This window comes from Danaus plexippus, chromosome 4, assembly GCF_018135715.1.
Source record: "Danaus plexippus chromosome 4, MEX_DaPlex, whole genome shotgun sequence".
NCBI classification, from domain to species: domain Eukaryota; kingdom Metazoa; phylum Arthropoda; class Insecta; order Lepidoptera; family Nymphalidae; genus Danaus; species Danaus plexippus.
Window position 1 is genome coordinate 8,586,354 of NC_083538.1, and position 19,426 is coordinate 8,605,779.

Genomic DNA, 19,426 nt, shown 5'->3' on the forward strand with positions numbered 1-19,426 from the left:
GTCTTCAAATCATTTAGTTGCGGTAGATGTTTAACACGATCCTCGTTCATTATCTCGTCCAAAGTAAACGTCACCTATCAGTTACCGACATGTTCACACAAGTGGCGCGACTCGACTATGATAATACCAGCCACCGATCGAGTATAGTCATCGTCGGTCTCTTGGGGAAAATAAATAGGCTCGAAAACAAAATAACATTTTACTTAAAATCGGTTGTATTTACATTTCGTCCATTGTAGAAAATCAATAGTGTTCAACATCACAAATAAATAAATCGCACTAAGGTCAATCGCACATCGGTCGTACACAGTACACAGTATGCGACATATCATTCTCACAAAGAAACAAAAGGCGAGACGATTTATAAAAATTATGTATTTTATTTCGATTCAATGTCAATTCAATCAATGGGTCGGGCATTCTATTCGGAATTTGGATAAACGTAGAGTTCGGATCGCAGCCGGCTCGACCGGGCGCCGGGGACGTAAAAAAATATATTCATTGACGATTTCATAGTATTGTAGGTCCGGCGACCGGCGCGAGCTCGGCGGCTCTGGCCACACGCGGCGATGTATAGCGCGCTCCGAGTGTTTTTCCACGCGTATCGACGCGCCGCCGCGGCCCGCTGCGAGGCGCCCGGGGACGGGGCAGGGGCCGGGGACGCGGCAATCGAACGAGGCCACGCGCCCCGCGGGGGGAGGACGCCGCCCCCGCGCCCCGGACCCCGGCCGGCGGCCGACGCGTCCTTATGGCTTACAACGTATTAAACTACATCTAATTCCTTTAACCTACGAATCTCTCGTTTCACTGCGGGATCTATCCTAATTAACATTATGGACAAAATTACAGGCAGGTTGTTAGCTCGAAACTGCAGCGTCATCTCGGCGTTATCAGCGCCGGGGGCGGCGGGGCGCGAGTGGCGCGTCCGAGCGTGCTAATGGCAAAATTGTGATGCTTTTCTATTACTCGTTACAAGCTGAAGCGTCCGCTGTGTGCGATGGCCGAGGTGAGCGCGGCACTGCTGGGTCGGACGAGACTCCTGCGGGGCCCGAGCGGTTCGGGTCGGGTGGTTGTTATCGAGAGATGTAGTTTGTTTGTACACAGGAGTCGAGTCGACGGAGTAGTGCGGGGCGAGGAGTCGCTCTACTCGATGGGGCGACGGGCTCTATGGATTCGATACTCGGACTATTATACATCACCGATTGTACAACTCTCAGGCTTCCCTTACGCTAAATATGTACACACAAACTCTCATTAACAACAAGATAATGTAGAATTGAGCTTTGTGACTTAATCGCTTACTCTATATTAATAATTAATTAATACAGCCGTACCGGGTTACTTCTATATTTCATTACAATGTGGAAAAAATATGCTATTGTATATAGAAAAATATCACAACTTCACCATTTGGGCTTTACAGGTTAACCTAAATACAGAATGGATTTTCACTTAGAAATAGTTTACTTTCGAAAACACATTTGTACATTTAATGACAAAATTCAACAGTATTCTACTAAGTCTTAATTATAAATTGTTGCAGTTATAAAAAAAAAGATACAGCATCAGTACCGAACTTAATTTATAAAAAAAAATGTATTCTGCATTGGATTAGACTTAATTACGTTTTGTCATTCAAATAAAGTGCACCCGTATTAGGTGGGAGTGATGTCGGCCACGCATGTTCCCAACTGCGAGCTGGTGGGGCTCGCTCGTCAGTTGAGGCGAAGCGCGGCCGCGTCGTCGCGGGTCGTCACAAACACTATTACTTCACTGTGACATTGTCCTTAACAAGCTACACGACTCCTATTACGCGTCATCCTCTTCCTCTTCGTCTAATAACTCCTCCTCCACTTCTTCGTCTGCAAAATAAGAAACATTTTAATGTTTTTGATAAATTTTCAGCTTGTTTAGTTTTAATATCAAATTGACGCCCGGTAATACTTTCTTATCTTATGACAGATTACGAGCAATAAGGTCATAAAGATAAAAAATAAAGCTTCGTTATACACTCGAGTAGACTCGTTTCAAATTTTCGCGCCAGTCTTCGTCAGTGGGGTGAGGTGTACCGTGTCATGTACTCTATCAACAGACGAGCGTTATTACCCTCGAGATCGTCGTCCTCTCCCTCCAAGTCCTCCTCGTCTTCCTCTCCCTCCTCTCCTTCCACTTCCTCGTCGTCATCTTCCTCTCCCTCTCCTTCGTAAACGTCTAAGTCGTCTTCTTCGCTGTGACCCTCTTCCTCGCCACCGCCGCCGTTCTCCTCTTTTCGCGCCTTTTTCGCGTCTGACGATTTCTCCTACAGGAAGAAAAAAAAATAGATATCATCTTACTTTCGAGATAACTTTTAAGTGTTCGTCACGTACATAGCGCTACAGCGTAATACCTTGATATTTAAAAGATAGAATTGGTCATAACTGGCCGTTAGCCAATAGCAAATTTCGTTATTCGTGACAGGAGTGTGAAAATCATTCACGTGTATTTTAAACTACTAAAGCGGCAAACACGGCTCTACGTGCAAGATAATGAAGCGCAGGTGACAAGGATTCCTAACAATAAAGTAGCGTGGGGTTATTAGTACGGGGGAAAGAGACGCTGCAATATGGGGAAGTCACCATACGGCCCATTTTGCTTTAACACATTGGAGCGGATGGCGGTCAACGCGCATAGCGAGTGCGATGACGTACGAAGCCTAAAAACCGCCAAAATGGAAACGAGGCTGTATAAATTAAGAAAATAGACAAACTTGAAACTGCAGTCGTCAGAGACTACAATAATACAACTCGATCATAAAATGAAAATGTGCTATCATTTGTATACTTTTTGAGGTTATGTTTGATGATTCTAGACAATTATCGACGTAATTTGCCATCAAACTTCAAAATTAACAATAGTAATGTCATTGCAAAACATTACAGAATTGTTACATATCAGGAATGCTTCCTTTTCTCTAAATATAAACAAAAACAAATAATTTACGTACATATCACAGAACGTCGACGTATGAAATTCTATAACGGCAGATCATGAAATTATACTAAATAGATATAACACATACGCAATAAGTCGTGCCATCTTAAAACGTTAATACAAACTAGGTTTTATGAAAATGCGTTGACAAAGATATTGTGTTTGACGTTTATTAACTACAACACATTGACAAATTCACACGCCGGCCATGTTACTCTACCTAGCGTCACGCTAGCTTGAATGCAACTAGGCTGAGAAAGTTAGTTCAATTTATTTAGCGGTGTAACATAAATCAAACTGATGATTCCTAACATGTTTCAACATCCCACGTAGGTATAAATTACAGGAATCATATTAAAAAGACAAGCGTACATTCTCGCGCCATGTTTTTTTTTCTGCCAAGGTCATGCCGCTGTGTCGAAAACGAGTAAACAAAACTTGAAGCCGCCAAATTTTCTTACAAAATCACTTGGAAATAAACAATATGACCTAGTTTAAGGTGATACAATGCCTATTTCGTTCGACTCATCGATTACCTCGTTTGGTCCATAACTAGGCTTATGTAGTCCAAAAATACGCCGGGTTAAATGTTTCCTACAACTATAGCGGCAAACTACAGTTGTCGACTGTATGCGGAGCACGTGGTGTAATTGAATATTTGATTATTTATAGAACTAGGAATATTGTTCAAATATTTAACAGTTCAATAAAATGGCTGGCGTCTAAATGAATACATAGGTACTATTTGACATGTGCACTTACCTCTGCTGCCCTTTTGGCTCCTTTCAGGTCACTTTTTGCGTCCCCGGTCTTCTCATCTCCTACCTTGTCTACTGCCACTTCACTATTTTCATTGGAGCTCATGATTGTTCTGATTTTAATAATTAATTACTAAAAACGAAGAAGTTAGGTATATGGTAGCCCCAAACCGACGCGCGACTGACTGATCAAGTGAGCGGGCGAGTGAAATGGTGATGAGTTTGAAAACGAAGATGGCGCGGGCTTCTATATGCCTTACATCTGATTGGTGGAGAGTCTCTGCCATTAGCAAACGGCAGGAAACATGAATATTCTAACTTTTATAACTTATATTATATATTACGTTCATTTGTTTATTTAAAATTATAAATATAATAATAAAATATAATTTTATATTTTGTCATAACAATTTCAGAACTTTGGTATGCTTTTATCAAATAAAAAAGAAAGTGTAATGACTGTTTTTGCTTCAAGCAATTACTAAAGGCAAAAAGAATGTGATTGGCCTACGTGAAAAAGCGGGAATCTAAAAAGTTGTCTTTTACTTTTGGCTTGTTAAAACTATTTCTTATTTTCTATATTTTCAAGGATTTCCAAAAAGCTTGATAAAAAACTTTTCATATACTTATTTTTATGTGTAATATTCAACTAGTCTTAAACACAAATTATACCTTTCGAACCCTATATTGCGGTTTATACTTGAAACTAGTATCAGCTATTTTTTATGATAAGTATACCACATTAAAATTAAGTAGGAAGATAAGAAATATTTAAATTTTATCAATAACATGTTCTTTTTTATATACACGTTACATTTTTTAACTCAACATATTTAACCTCGCGACTTTGCTCGAATGTGCAGTTTATGAAGAGACATAATATATCATATCACTTATTAAAGGAACTTGTAACCTGTGCTATTCAAGCACCTTATATACCTGAATAAGAGACGAGGCATCTGATATCTGTGCGTATGTAACAGACACATACAAAAAGTTACAATATTAAAAGACTGCGATTTCAATTCATTATTGAAGATTTTATATTTAGTTCCTAAACAATTTCTTCGTTTAATGTTATTTATTAAAGTTATTTTTAAACACGTAAGTAGAAGCTACAGAACTCGTCATTTCCCGAGCAATCGTTTTCTAAAATTATAATCGATGAAATTCTTGGTCAAAAGAAACAACATTGAAAATTTCAAAATAATTTTACTATTTTTATTTACATACATTACATTTATTGTGGAAAATAAATAACTATTGGTTGAAAGGCTTCACTATGCCTAAACTAACAAAAACAAACTGTTCCCAACAGTCAAATGCCGCTGTAGAACATTCTCGAAGGATCTAGTTGAGTAGACATAGATTATTGATTTTAACATATAACAACCCTATAAAATAAATATTGAGTGTACAGAATAAGATATCACAAACCGACATCACAGGCTTGGGCTGCGTACATACATACGTTATTAAAAAACAAAACAATTATAATATCCGCCATACTTATTCTGTCTTGCAACTTAATAACGGTTACTTGGTGGAAACATAGTTTTTCGCAATCAATTTAAACGATATTAAAAAAAATACGAAAACATAGTTGCTCCATAACATTTAACCGTATAATGTTGACAAACAAAACAATACATCTTGTCATTACATGTCTCCCAAAAATCTTTCTCCTACAGTAAAAATAAAACATGCAGTAATCTAATCTATTCTCGAAAACAAAATGTTCAAAATATATTTTTAAAATGTACATTCGCTTTACAGACTATGTAAAGTTAACTTCAGCCGTGTGGGATGTATCGTGTGTCGTGCGAGTTCTAAAGGGAGTTCATCTCGAACACAACACTTGCGAGGTCCTGGTTGGCATGCAGACGTGTTCGCGGGTGTCGCCTGGCGCGACCGTATCCTAGGCACGAGTTCGCGTCGTCTGACTGAGTACAGGCAGTTCGCACGTATGGTATACACTTAGTCTAGTGTGTGGAGTCCGCCGACTATAGTCTACTGATCGCCGCCGGCCCGGCCGCGTCTAGAAGGGCGTGCAGACGTTCCCGTCGAACTCGATGTTGGACCCGTAGGTGGGGATGACGTCATTGTCGCTGTACATTCTGTTCTCGTGGCGCCACGCGCTAAAGAGTGTAGGTAAAAAATCGTTGAACAGACGGCTGTGAGGCGTCACGCTGTTCTTTCTCACCACCTGCACACGATTAATCATATTAAATTTAGTGTTTATAGTATAATAAACATATTAATATAAAATCAATCAAAGTCAGTGACAGTAACCATACAAGTTACTATGAAGTCCTCAGTGTATCGTTCATTATCCTACGTTCCTATGTTATATATATTATCAGTTAACGATACCAACTGGTGTGGTACGGTACGGTAAAGTGGTACGAATACGATGGGATCGATTCTGTATTCCTCCTTCTCAACTTATTATAACTTTATATAATTTTATATACTATTCTACTATAATAATAAGGAAATTCAGTTTGTATGTATACTTTTTCTATCCCTTCGTATGTGGGATCAGAGTCTCTCTTGGGTATCCATATCTTGACGTCTATGTCCAGGCCACTGGTGGCCATGACCGGGAACCGGGGGTGAGTTTCAATACAGTTCACCTGAAACAAACATTATAACAAATGTTGTACAGATCTGATGACTACATTTATATACCAAATAAAAAAATATATATCTTAATACATTTCAACTTAAAGGTTTCTTAGAATAAAAGTAAGGTATGTCTGTAATTAAAGTTCTTAGTGCAGACAACGTTATTCCAGTGATAACAACATAAACTCACAGCACCGTGCGAGTCCCCCTTCATCCACTGCACTATAGCCTCAGAGTTTTTCTCCCAAATATAAATGTTGGAACAGTCCGACCCTGACACAATGTACTCACTCTTCGGACCGAAGAAAGCGACGCTCTGAAATAATGTTACAAGTTATTTAAAAACAAATTATCCCCAAAAATATAATAAGTGAGGAATTAAATCGTTTTGTAATAAATCTTCTGATATTAACAAGTGTGTATAAAAAATTTACACAGCATTAGACAAGCTGACAATGACAGTGTTCAATGATTGAAACAAATAACTGATTAATGCTTGAGAGAATTAGTCTGAGTGTCAGCCCAAACTGTGATATGGGTAGATCTTACAATAATATAAAGTGAAAAGTGACAATGAACCTTGTAAGTGACACTGTTCCGGTGGCCGCTGTACCTGTGAGTGTACCCGTCCTTGGTATCATCTGTGCCTCTGGAATTAGTTACATCATATTGCTATATTTTGCACCTGGCCTTACTCGCTATGATGAGTATGACTCACTAACTTTAGCACTAACATAAACCTGCTTTACAACTTTCATGAGTAAACATTTAAAAAATGAAAAAAACTTCAAATACTCATATGTGGAAGAAAAGTTATGTTAAAGGTAATTTATTGTTTGTACTATTAATAAACCGACAATACAAAGTCTAGTTTTATGTCGTCTCTCATATTATATTATCTCATAGTGTCTAATACTAACTCATAGATATCGTTTTTGGCGTTAAACAGATAGATGTCCTCGTCGTTGTATGATCCGAGTATCTCGGTGCCGTCGTGGTTGTAGACGGCGCAGGTCAGGTGCATCGAGAACCTCTTGCGTTGAGACCATTTACCCTGGAAAATAGTTCAAGAAATGTGTTACAGCGAAACGTACCAGGGACCGGGGACATGGCTTGCATATTACAGGTAGCTGGTGATTAATGACATCAAGAAAATATTATTGAAGGATAATTGGAAGCAAGGGTTTCCTCTCTGCCAATAACGACAAATAAAAGATATACTTCCACTTAACATTATATTTCTAACCAGTTCCTCCATTGGAGCCCAAGGCAAGAGTGGTGTCAGATAAGAAAAAAGCTAAGATATAAACACCGAAAAGATACATATGATGAAAATAATATAATATATGTATTTCATATGCGCAGACATGCCGTGTCGACGCATCCACTCGATGTTTCCAATAGGAACAATGAACGAGGCCACCTTGTACTCGGGATTTACACTCGCGTACGAGTCGCGAGACGAGGCACGAGCCGAAATGTAAATTACCGTTCTTATTACGGTTTTTTTTATGCTAAAGGGAGCGACCGAGCAGACGGCCTACCTGATGGCGGTAGTAGTACCGTCGCCCATGGACAGCCACAACATAGTTTTATGGATGTGTTGCTACCCTTGATTAGGGAAGAGGGGGAGGAATAAGTGGGAAAGGGAGGGTAAAGGGAAACGGCAACCGGCTCTCTAACTCTTCGGACGAAACGCAGCGATTAAAGACTACTTCACGCCGATCTTCTTTGAGAGGATGGTACTTCCCCGGTCGAGCCGGCCCATGTTCGAGCCGCAGCCACTTGACCACAGCTAGGCTCCACCGCCTCATTTATCTGGCGACTGGAATCGTTTACACTTTACACTCTCGAGCGTCTATTGAAACTGTCACCTTGTGGTCCGTCTCGTACTTCATATCGGGACTCGTACGCGAGTGTAAATCCCGGTTTAGAAAGTAACAGTTCTCTTAGAGTAGCCAGAAGAAGGGCGCGCACACACGCTGGGCGTATATCATGGGTAAACTCGATTTAAACTAGTTTGTTTTAATTGTTAGTTACCGTCATTGGCAGTACTTATGGAAGTCATAATGAAATGATTATTGCTATAGCCGTTCTACCCGGTAACTGTTAAATAGTGCTGCCGATGAACTCCGTCCATGGTGTATCAACCTGCAGCTCTATTAACATTATCCGACGTCCCACTAACAACTGCATTACATCTGTTAACGTAATTATCACAGAGCGGATGAGCGTCGGGTGCCTTGTTGCATTCATTAACTATACTAAAAAATAATTACTACACTGAAGGAGTGCCGACATTGGTCAGTGACACCAGAATAAGACTTGGGATTCACTTCATCCCGGAATGTCGCGTAGTTAGTGCCGTCGTCGTATTTTGCGTGCAGACTCTTGACAGCGACGATAGATGTCGTTGGCGATGAACTGCGACAAAAACTAGCCCACGGAATTATCACGTAGGGACTGACTGTGGACTTGGAATTTAATACGTATCCTTTACCCTTCACGATGGGTAGCCTCAACCTGACCGTCGTCGGAGCCGAGTTTACCTGGACGTGGACGGACGAGACGAATCTATAACAGGGATCCATCCTGCTTCTGAGCTCACTCCGACATAAATAAACTGATTGTGCTTTAAAACAATGCTTTTCCCTTTTAGCTAGAGGAAAAGCAGGTCTCAAATAAACATTACTTAACGTACAGATGCGTGAGGATGAGCAGTTACGATGCTGCAGCAACCAGAGGGTGAGAACACTGTCTGGTTGTGATAAGTTCTTCAAACCATAAGTGGGTTAAGAGTAATAACGTTAGGACTGGAAGCTGCTGCTTTGGATATGGTTTATGAAGAGGTGGAGCGACGAGAAACAAAAGACAGCAGTCTCTACACAGAATTCATCTATCTACAGCAACAACAGACAGTACCATGAAAGACCTGGCTATGTGAGGACAAACACATTGGTCTTGATACTGCATCTTCACCTATATAAATTCAGTTGCTATCAGCGAGACATTTAAATCTAAGTGTAGTAACGAGTGGCTAGAACGGGTCTTAACACAGGTCCTAGAACTCGGAACAAAATTATATCACTTAACTGCAAGCTTTAGGAGAGCTTGAGAATAATTTACATGGAAATATGAGTGAGGACATATAGTTGGCTAATGTCGAACGTTATTCACCTCGTTAGTGTTTTCATCTCTGAAATGTCCCGGCCAGTACAGCGCCAGGGGCTGCTGGGGGCGCCGGGCGTCGTACACCCGGAGGAACTTGTCCCGGCCCGCCACCAGCACCTCGTGCCGCCAGCGAGGGTGCACCGCCACGCTGTACAGAGACACTGAACCGCCCGCGGCAGTCTTGGCGTGGATCATTCTGGAATTACGAACAATAAAATACATTACTACGATTATTTAAGTAAAGCCATGTTCTTCGGGATCAGTTCGCTTATTTTATTATTCTGTATGGGTCCTACGTTTCGATCCGAAGCCATGATCATTAATTACTATACGAATTGAATATGTCTCTCGCTGAAACCAGCACAGACCATATTGGGTTTACCGTAAAGACCGCCAACAGATGCTACTTACTTGGTGGGATGGTCGTCTCTGACGTCGGCGCACAGCACCAGCCCGTCCTCGCCGGCGGACAGCACCAGGTGAGGGTCCGAGGGCCACACCGCGAGCTTGTGAGCGGGGCGGGCGTGGGCTGCCAGGCGTCGCCGGCAGGAGCCTCCGCCGCCCACCTGCACCAGGCGGACCTACAACGCATTTCATCAAACATACATACTCATGTAGGACTAAAACCATAAAAAATATTATCATTAAATTGAGTTAACCAGGCTTTATTGATCAGGGATATGAAGTGTTAGCAGAGATCGTGTGGTGTTGAGCATGGTGCATGTACATGGACATTATTTGAAAACATATCATTCTTGCTAATAGCAATCATTCAGGAAGAGCGGTGCTAGAGAGGAACAGCTTCGAAAAAAAAACACCAAAATGCTTGTATTATGAAATTAATTCATATTAAATTTGTGTTGTTGCTCTGGTTTGAAGATTGTTGAGGACATTTATGTATATCTGATCATTATCTCATAACATGTCTCTAATAAGACATAAAATGTTTTCTTATGGTTCTGTATTCCAATTACCTGACCATCCCTGGCACATGTCGCAATATTGAGTTGACTCTGAGCATTCAAATATAAAAATTTACTCTGAAACACATTGGACTTGTGGCCGGTCTTGACCGTCTGTACGGGAGTTCTTTTGGCCCAATCCCATACAACGACATTCATATCATCGGAGCCGGAGGCGAGGAGACGCCCTGCAATATTTTTTTATAAACATGTGTCAGATAATGTCATAATCCTCAGCACTGCTGACGATTAAAAACAATATTTAAGATACAATCTGCTCTCAGTTCTGTCATATTCCAGTAGTTTATATTAATGATATGTATTCTAACCTTCCGGATGAAAGTTGATAGAGTTGACACAGCCTCTATGTTTCAGCAGGTTATGTAGTTTCTCCAGTCTGTACACGGCATGTAGTGATCCGTAGAAGTTCTGTTCAAATATCACATCATTCTGTGTTGTTTTGCCGCATGGAAATGTCAGCCCCATTTCTCTATTGATTATTTCTGTAATGTTTAAGAAAAGCATGCATATTGATGTGACTTATATTTGTATGCACAGAATTCTTTCTCTCCATATAAAATGCAGAACAATACATGTATATAATTTATATTATTACTAAACATTGTATTTGTTACCTCTTAACATTATATATGTGTGTTTGGGACGTGTCTTGAGCAGCACGGGAGGTGGTTTCCCAGTCAACTCTTCCCCGTCCTCTTCATTCCTAGACCACAGTGGGTCATCGCTGTCTGTGTCCACCGTGTTCAGCTGATCATCACTGTGGTAGCTGCTGTTTGATGATGTGTCCAGGCCGCTCCTCGTATACATCATTATTATTATTGCAAAAGTATATACAATGTAAATGCCACATTCAATAAATATGCTTACTGGAAAATAAGATATATAAGACCAGGTAAAAAACTTGCTAATGTTACAATAGATACTTACTCACTAGATGATCCATTGGAAAAATCCGTTGCTGCATCCCCATCAGTTGTATCCAATGACAATGGAATGTTTTCAGCTTCCTCGGTGGAGAGATCATCTGAATCTCTCGAGGAATCACTGCCTGACTCCCTGTCTGGAGTCTTGCGTTTTCTATAGTTCCTAGCGCGCCGCGGATGTCTAATGTTGAGGAGTATAGCGCGGACATTGCTGCTCGACGGAGCGATCGTTACGACCTCATTCAAGGGCACTTCGGCAGCAGCAGCGTCACTACTCGTACTTTCGGACTTATCAGCTGATACCCCGCTGTCCACGTTTTCTTCCTTTACAATTTTACTCCCAGATGCTGAAAATGAAACAAAATGGATACAAGTTCTACGTCACACGGGATAATTTATAATGAACGAATAACTAACCAGTTTCGTTGTTACTGTCTTGTGAACTGCCGTCGTTCAGTTTCAGTTTTTTTCCACCTAATTTAGGACTCAACGGAGAATCCTTAGTTTCATCATCGTTCGAGGAATTGTCTTGCATTTCAGTAATTTACGTTACAAATCTAAAAAAATATGTAGTATGAACACCTTATTAATCACAGTTTGAGTTTGACAGAGAAAATTACTATAGAAATTTAATTACAGGGACTGTTTTATTAGTGAAACAATAATTTTTTACCCTTATTTTGAAGACAAAATGAAAAAAATCTATTTCGTATTTTGGCATATATAGGCTGGTATACATTAATTATATAGTATTTTTTTAATCACGTTATCTGTTATGTATGTACTCTGTGAAGTTTATATAAATGAGAAGAATTTTTTTTATTTGTAAATCAAAATGTTTTAGAGGATAATAAATGTAAAATTATAGGAATGTAGTTATATATATTACATATGAAAATTAAACATATTCAAAATTGTTTAGGTTTAAAGGACATTTGTTAATAGTATAATTTTTAAAAATTTTCTTTTTTACTAGCACGCAATTCGGATGTTCAAAAAGGACAAAGTAAATTTATACTGCAAAAAAAAAACTAAAATAACATTAATTTATTAAAATTATTTGTCTCGGAAACTGATATCAAAACCTAGTTCGATATATTTTAATCGGTAATGAATGTGTTTGCTGCTTATATATAAGAATTAAAGTTCATAAAATTTAAAGTTCAAATCCTTAAAATATAAAGAGCCTATAATATTGAAAACCTATCCTCCTAATGTATATTGAAAATCGGCAACAATTAAAGATATTAGTTAATTTATATATTTTCGTGTTTTCCTTTACTTTTCTTTGTAGTATTTTAATTATCTAGAATCACAATCGAGCAAAAGAAAGTCACGATTCTGACAATGTCATTATAATGTCAGCATGGTGTTTTATGTTTATAAACATGCTTATGACAGGCATCGTTAAAAATACCATTTAAATAAGATATTTAAAATTTTATAATAATAAATTCTTTAGTTTTCCTTCCTATTAAACTTTTTAGCATTATTGATAAACACAAAGTAAGATGTATAAAGAAGGAGAGTTAGTATCTTTCTTGGATTTGCTAGATTTAGACGAAGAGGTTATAGACAGAAGAGCAAAAAGTATCATGCAACGAAGTACTTTAAGCAGTCAGCATTTAGAACATTTTATTTACCTTCTTCAATACAAGCATTTGATCAACATCAGAGAGAATAGTGAATGCGAAAATGAGGAAGAATTCAACTTTCTTAGTAAACTAATTGTCGACGCAGACAATGAGAATGCGAACGCAACATGTACACTTGTAAATTTAGTATTAACATTAAATCCTTCCACCATAATAAATAAATCCGAGCATCTTTTGCAACAAATATTATCAACAATAAATTTCCCTCCTATTAAGAGGAGCATCATTGAAGATGGTGGTTCTACAAGTAGAGAGACAGAAGACACACTAGTTAAACTAAGGATTTGTGGTAGTGTATTAGATGCTGCGAAGAAAGTTGGAGCTAGGCTGGCTTTGCCATTTCTGCTTGTTCCACTGGAGCAAATTATTTGCACTGAAAATAAACAACTACAAGGATTCTTCCTTATGAACACTGTTCCCAAATTTTTTGAGACCGTTGATGATTGTAATATTCTTGATAGAATTTGGAGTTTCATAAAACAACTAAATGATAGTGCAAATGCTTTAAAAGTTTTATGTAGCCTTTCAAACTATTATTTACCAGTAATTGAAGATGAATCTGAAAATATTTCAATCGAATCTACTATCATAATGGATTCCGAGTTTTGGAATTTTATTCTGAGTGGATTGCTCTGTGATGCTCAATGTTTATCTTTAAGAAAGCAGGCCATATACCTCGCGAAAAGAGCCATAGACTATGCTGCATATAGGAAAAAAGATATTAAAATCACCTCACACAGCACATTCATATGGTCTAAAGAAAATGAAAAAACATTAAGAAAAATGTGGGAAAACTATTTTATATTAATAGATAGTTTACAAGAGAAACAAAGCAATATTGTTCTACCGTCATTAAAACTTTTTAATAGCATCAACGACATAGGCCACTGTTGGTTGGCGGCCGCTTTTAATATTGGCCTGAAACATGATAATTTCCAAGTGAGACAAAAATGCTTGATCTATAGGTTTCAGTATAGAATAAGTAATCAAATGGAGGCTGTAGGTGTTCTAGAAGCTCTTAACGACCCAGCAATATTTGATAATAGAATTAGACATACCTCAGTTATTACACTACTGAAGGAAGCCCTAACAAATGTTCGAACACTTATAAATTTTCTCCAGGGAATGGCGGATGTCAAGTTGTCACCAGTGCCACTGTTCTCTTTGACATCCTGCTTAGCTGATCTCCATATATTGCTTAGCGATTCTGATCAGAAAACTTTATTAAAAACTATACACAAGATATTAAACACTCCATGCAATAACACAGTGCTAAGAAAGGCCATATGTGTTAACATGTCACACTTTATTGCAAATTGCTGTAAGAATTTACATTGGAAGGAGTATTTATTGTTGTATCCATTACTGGCTGTTGAATGCAACCAGGAATTTATGAATCCATTTGTTAGTTTCATACAGAATGATATGGATGTACCTGAGGATGAGATGGTGCAGTTCATAAATACTGGAAAGAAATCGCATCTTAATATACAATATGCCCTAATTTACTTCCGAGGTCAAGATAAGCCCTTGTTTCTGGAGATGATCGATGATATGATACATCGAGTCAAGGATACCAGCAGTAGACAGTATTCAAACAAGTTAGACTGTTTAGACGAGGCCATCTTCATCTCACATTTGTATAATTATCGAGACAATAACACAATAACTCATATATATTACAATTCTGAAGCATTCCCAGCTATAATGCAATATATTGGTAGTTTATTGTCAGATGAAATTAATTTGGATTTTGATAAAATGAATTTACTCTTAGAAGGTTTCGATTATGCATTAAGAGCTGTGAATATTATTAATTATAAGGAAAACTTATTACAGCTATATAAATCAGCTGAGTTTCTCCTAAAAGATAAAAACTCTGATCTGCAGAAAAAACTTCTCGCATTACTCACTCTCAATACACTTATGAAATCGAAATTTCGGGACGTTTGTGACGAAGTTCCGGTTATTGAAGCATTTGTAAACATCATTAAGAATATTAATTATTCTGGACAAAAACGAGAAGATGGCGGCAGATTGAGGAACAGTTTTTATGAAAATATATGTCATTTATTGTGTACAGTGTATACAAGTGGATCTATAAAAGATATTATATATTTTATTGATACAGTAGTGGAATGTGGAGGTCACGGCTGTTTGAAATGGTTATTGAATTTAACTAATAAAATAATAACGGAACTGTTGGAGAAAGATAGTGTCAAATTTGATTTAATACAGTTTCTGAATAGAATGTGGAAAGAGATCGAAGACCTGAAGTCAAACAGCCAATATTCAATTTGTATGGAACACTTTATAAATCTGCTCACCCACGATGCTGTGTTAAAGAGACCAATATATAATAACCTCGTTATCTCATACTGCAATAAGATTATTAACTATGCCACATTAAAGTATTCCCCGCTGTATTTTCTTATAAGACGACTGACTCTGATTGATATCTCGTCTTATGGCCACATGATTTATATTTTATGTGAAATTTTGCTATACGCAAACATTCCGAACAAAGAACAAAGGTAGTTAAGAATGTTTTTCTAAAACTTTTTTTTATTACGACATTTCTTAAATGTATGAACAAACATCATTATCGAGTTTCTATAAATTTTATAGTTTAATTATTGGAAAATTATATATATTTTGTTGAACTCATGATTCCTGATATAATATAGAGAATGATATAATATATAACGTTGTTAATGTAAACGTTATTCAAGAATAATACTTTTCAGGATAGCTGAAAACTTACAAGTGACAATATTAGAGCGATCAGATTTTTATGGAATAAATGAAGAGTAAGTGTCACGTTTGCCGCGCAAAAGGTTAAAATAGATTTAAGATGACATACTATATACTTGTCCGTACATTAATTTTACTTTTATGATTTTAAAATATAATGTTCTCTTTTAGATGCGTCCAGTTTAATTGTCACATACAATATTTGGCAGTTTCAGTACTTGTTAAGATAAGGGACAATGAAATTCTTGATACCGTGGTGAGGTCAGTGAGGAGAAGGATTGAGGAATTGCTGAAAAACAAACTTCGGTACAACGAGAATTCCTACCTCGAGAGGTCTATAGAATCTGGTTTACAATGTTTGCTCTTCATAGCTCTTATGAGCGAGGAGGTCGATTTGAAGGACAGTGCTGTGTGGTGTATGGAGTTATTGGGAAGGATGCCACACCAACCGTATGTCAAGATATGTCTGGAATGGTTTATTTGCTTATACTATTATTTTGAGGTAATTTTCTTCTGATTTTATTTCTTAATTAATGATAATATTTTTATTTCCTCATTTTTAATCAATACTAACTGATATTTACTGGTCACATTTTATTACAATTTCATTGTACTTTAAAATTTTTTTTTGAAAATTATATCAATAACATTTAAACATAATTTTTTATGCCTTTCTTGAAATTTTTGCGTAGTGTATGCAAAAGTTTATATAAAAAAAACCGTATTTTAGCTGAAATTGTAATGTCTTGTCAGTTGTTTGCAATCAAATGCTCTAGTTATAACATTTATTTCAGAAACATATCATAGGTCAAGAAATATTGGACACATTAAACTCACGGAATGTTCCCATACAGTCGCAATTCATGATCCTATACTGGATTCTGATACGTAAAATTCAAACGAAAGCCTGTGTCCAGGCGGAGTTCGATCACGTCATGGAGTTTTTAACCTCACACAGCATGGGCCCGGTCTACGGCGTGCGGCTGAACGCACAGTATCTGGCCACGAAGATTGTCGACATCAATGACAAACAGAAATACAAATTGGATGACAAACAATTCACATACATTATAAGGGTTATAAGGAATTGTCTGCGTCAAGCCCAGGAGTTGGAAGAGAAGAGTCTCATGAAGTTATCAAACAGCTATTTCATCAATTCTTTTGACATCGTCCAAAGCTTGAACTTCTTCGACGTGTTCTATAAACTGCCCCTGTCGTTAACACACACCGCCAGACATTTCGATATGACCAATAAATTTCTTCAAACTATGACCTTGGACATTGAAGCGTGTTTGGAAACAGGTTTGAGGGGTGAACTCCTGAGAGGTCGATTCGTCGTTCCAGAGAAGATCCGATGTGAGTTTTTAACAGATGTCATTGATGACGAGGAACCTGAGATTATACAAAAAAAATACGTTCCCTGGAAGAGTATGAGCGACGTGGACGCTCACAGCGAACGTCATGTAAGAGTTATTATTCATATTAATCAGATTCAAACAGTTGGTCGATGGTTAGCTGAACTTGATGTAATTTTACAATAAGCAATTTATCCTAACACGTACATAGTCCAGCCATAAGTTCTGTTACAATGAAAATGCATTTTTTAATTGACTAATTTAATATTACTTAAATTTATAGGTACTTATATATTAGTCTTACCAAAAAAAAACCTCACCAGAAATCATAGCCTTAGCTTTTATACAGGCCTTTAATCAATGTATTTTCTCACTGTTTCCAAATAAGATTTCTGCCCTGCTTGCTCCAAAGATTTCTGAAGAGATTCAATATCGCTGTGTAGTTTCATGCAGGCCATGTCCTCTAAAACTGTCCACAATTTGAAGTCTACTGGCTTAAGGTCTGTACTCGATGCTGGAACTGAACTTCATAAGAGCTGGAGACTGCTTCAGCTCTTATGAAGTTAGGAAAGTCGTTCATCTTACATTTTTCTTATTGTATTTTGCATCAACTGTGGAAATTTTTGCATCAGTAAAGTGATATTCCTGTGACTTCACCTGACTATAGCGTCAGTGGGCGTGTCGATGGACCTACTCTCGCTAATTCTAAAGATTGATTTCGGGGATGCCCTGTAAATCGACGGTGATCACAGAGCTGCGGGTCTGGTTTTGTAAGACGCGACATAGTCCTAGCGGGAATCTTCATATCTTGCGATAATATTTTCGCTTCCTAATGGGGTTCCAACGAGTTTTTCTGCTCTAATAGAATCAACAGCCCTCGTAGTTGTAACAGCACCCGACGATGAATACCAGGCCTCTGGTGTGTGTGGAGTATGACCCACCGGTCTTTAGCTAGTTCATGCAAGGCGATCACTGCATTCCTCTATTGTTAACTACCTCATACCAATGTATTGGGATTTGATTATGAACGCGCAAAATATCAGAAGTGCCGCAAAATCGAAAGAAGGTGTAAAAATAATATACGAGGTCCAAATGCAAAACGATTAGAAAGTTGAACAAAATAAGAAAAGTTTTTTGTAACAGTGCTTATGGAGAGACTATTTATATCAATAAAATAAATATGGTAACGAACTGATAACAAAATTTATATTTTATGTCCATCTCTCAGCCACATCGCTGAAAAGTTTAATAGAAATCAGTTCTGTGGTTCTCATAAACTTAATGCCATTTTAAAATCGGGGTCACTACCAGAGACCTCCCAGTGGCCTGGTGGTGGTGGCGTCTCTGGTCGACAAGTTGCCCAACCTGGGCGGCATGGCGCGGACGGGGGAGGTGTTCGGAGTACACACGTACGTCATGGACAGTCTGAGACATCTACAGAACAGAATGTTCCAAGACCTGAGGTGAACTGTTCAGCTTGTAACTGTTTCAAACTATTTAATACGAATTCTCTGTATGAAGCTGTCTATATTCACATGCTAGCCTCTGTAATGAACGCTAAATTAATATTCGCTCGTTCCTCCAGCGTGTCAGCTGAGCGGTGGCTGAACGTGGAAGAGGTCCGCCCGGGAGAGCCGCTCAAGCGATATCTCATGACGAAGAAGGCCGAGGGACACACCGTCGTAGCTGCGGAACAGACTTCTAATAGCGTCAAACTGCAACATTTCAAATTCCCCAAGAAAACCATCTTGTTGCTGGGGTGGGTAGTCATCACTTTACTTGTCACCCTGATGGTATCATTTAACTAGAATTACTTTATTAGTTTTTTTTACGGATGGCGTCACCGGCCGGCACGAAAGTATTAGTCAATTATATTTCCAAAGTCCATGCGGTCGGTGTATCGGTTAAAGCTAGTGTGTGTTCCAGACACGAGAAGGAGGGCGTCTCGTGTGAGCTGCTGCCTCTGTGCGACGCGTGCGTGGAGGTCCCTCAGCGAGGAGTGGTCCGCTCCCTCAACGTGCACGTCACCGCCGCCCTCTTCGTGTGGGAGTACACGCGCCAGCACCTCCTCTAGATATTCATATATGTTGCCTAATGCTAACATTGAAAATAATAATTGGAAAACTTTGTTATGTTGCATTTTCGTTTGATTTACCGCCTTTTTCCTTTTAGCTTCCATTTTATAGGTATAAGAAACAGAGTTTTACAGATTCATTGTGTAACACAGCT

The 19,426-nt window shown here is 38.4% G+C and overlaps 3 protein-coding genes across 4 annotated transcripts; 1 reads left to right on the forward strand and 2 right to left on the reverse strand.

Annotated features, from left to right (window-relative positions):
* Positions 1-185: 185 nt before the first annotated feature.
* Positions 186-3,948, reverse strand: LOC116768823 (acidic leucine-rich nuclear phosphoprotein 32 family member B). The gene is made up of 3 exons (XM_032659663.2): positions 3,733-3,948; positions 2,107-2,299; positions 186-1,862 (listed from the first exon to the last, which is right to left on the reverse strand). The coding sequence occupies exons 1-3, from the start codon at positions 3,832-3,834 to the stop codon at positions 1,810-1,812; spliced, it is 348 nt and encodes a 115-aa protein (XP_032515554.1). The 5' UTR covers positions 3,835-3,948; the 3' UTR covers positions 186-1,809.
* Positions 3,949-4,920: 972 nt separating this feature from the next.
* LOC116768409 (DDB1- and CUL4-associated factor 8) lies at positions 4,921-12,235 on the reverse strand. 2 transcript variants are annotated; one of them, XM_032659120.2, is made up of 13 exons: positions 12,107-12,235; positions 11,851-11,990; positions 11,438-11,780; positions 11,125-11,306; positions 10,819-10,992; positions 10,502-10,677; positions 9,939-10,108; positions 9,534-9,723; positions 7,277-7,410; positions 6,936-7,005; positions 6,547-6,672; positions 6,245-6,364; positions 4,921-5,934 (listed from the first exon to the last, which is right to left on the reverse strand). In XM_032659120.2, exons 2-13 carry the CDS (start codon positions 11,966-11,968, stop codon positions 5,767-5,769), a joined length of 1,971 nt encoding a protein of 656 aa, XP_032515011.1. In that variant the 5' UTR covers positions 11,969-11,990; positions 12,107-12,235; the 3' UTR covers positions 4,921-5,766. The 2 variants fall into 2 exon arrangements, with proteins under 2 accessions (XP_032515011.1, XP_032515012.1); XM_032659121.2 differs by having other exon boundaries at positions 12,071-12,221.
* Positions 12,236-12,799: 564 nt separating this feature from the next.
* LOC116768450 (uncharacterized) lies at positions 12,800-19,334 on the forward strand. Its single transcript, XM_061524776.1, has 7 exons — positions 12,800-15,622; positions 15,836-15,898; positions 16,014-16,344; positions 16,637-17,305; positions 18,509-18,660; positions 18,783-18,956; positions 19,124-19,334. The coding sequence occupies exons 1-7, from the start codon at positions 12,945-12,947 to the stop codon at positions 19,269-19,271; spliced, it is 4,215 nt and encodes a 1,404-aa protein (XP_061380760.1). The 5' UTR covers positions 12,800-12,944; the 3' UTR covers positions 19,272-19,334.
* Positions 19,335-19,426: the final 92 nt, after the last annotated feature.

What these genes read in the sequence shown, in the direction of transcription:
- LOC116768823 (XM_032659663.2), bottom strand. Translation starts at nt 3,834, where the DNA reads ATGAGCTCCAATGAAAATAGTGAAGTGGCAGTAGACAAGGTAGGAGAT. An exon ending in GAGCCAAAAGGGCAGCAGAG is followed by an intron (nt 2,300 to 3,732) that starts GTAAGTGCACAT and finishes TTCTTCCTGTAG; the next exon opens with GAGAAATCGTCAGACGCGAA. An exon ending in AGAGGACGACGATCTCGAGG is followed by an intron (nt 1,863 to 2,106) that starts GTAATAACGCTC and finishes CTTATTTTGCAG; the next exon opens with ACGAAGAAGTGGAGGAGGAG.
- LOC116768450 (XM_061524776.1), top strand. Translation starts at nt 12,945, where the DNA reads ATGTATAAAGAAGGAGAGTTAGTATCTTTCTTGGATTTGCTAGATTTA. An exon ending in GCTTATACTATTATTTTGAG is followed by an intron (nt 16,345 to 16,636) that starts GTAATTTTCTTC and finishes CATTTATTTCAG; the next exon opens with AAACATATCATAGGTCAAGA. An exon ending in ACGCTCACAGCGAACGTCAT is followed by an intron (nt 17,306 to 18,508) that starts GTAAGAGTTATT and finishes GGTCACTACCAG; the next exon opens with AGACCTCCCAGTGGCCTGGT.
- LOC116768409 (XM_032659120.2), bottom strand. Translation starts at nt 11,968, where the DNA reads ATGCAAGACAATTCCTCGAACGATGATGAAACTAAGGATTCTCCGTTG. An exon ending in GAGATGAAAACACTAACGAG is followed by an intron (nt 7,411 to 9,533) that starts GTGAATAACGTT and finishes ACTATTTTCCAG; the next exon opens with GGTAAATGGTCTCAACGCAA. An exon ending in GCCAAAAACGATATCTATGA is followed by an intron (nt 7,006 to 7,276) that starts GTTAGTATTAGA and finishes AACTAATTCCAG; the next exon opens with AGGCACAGATGATACCAAGG.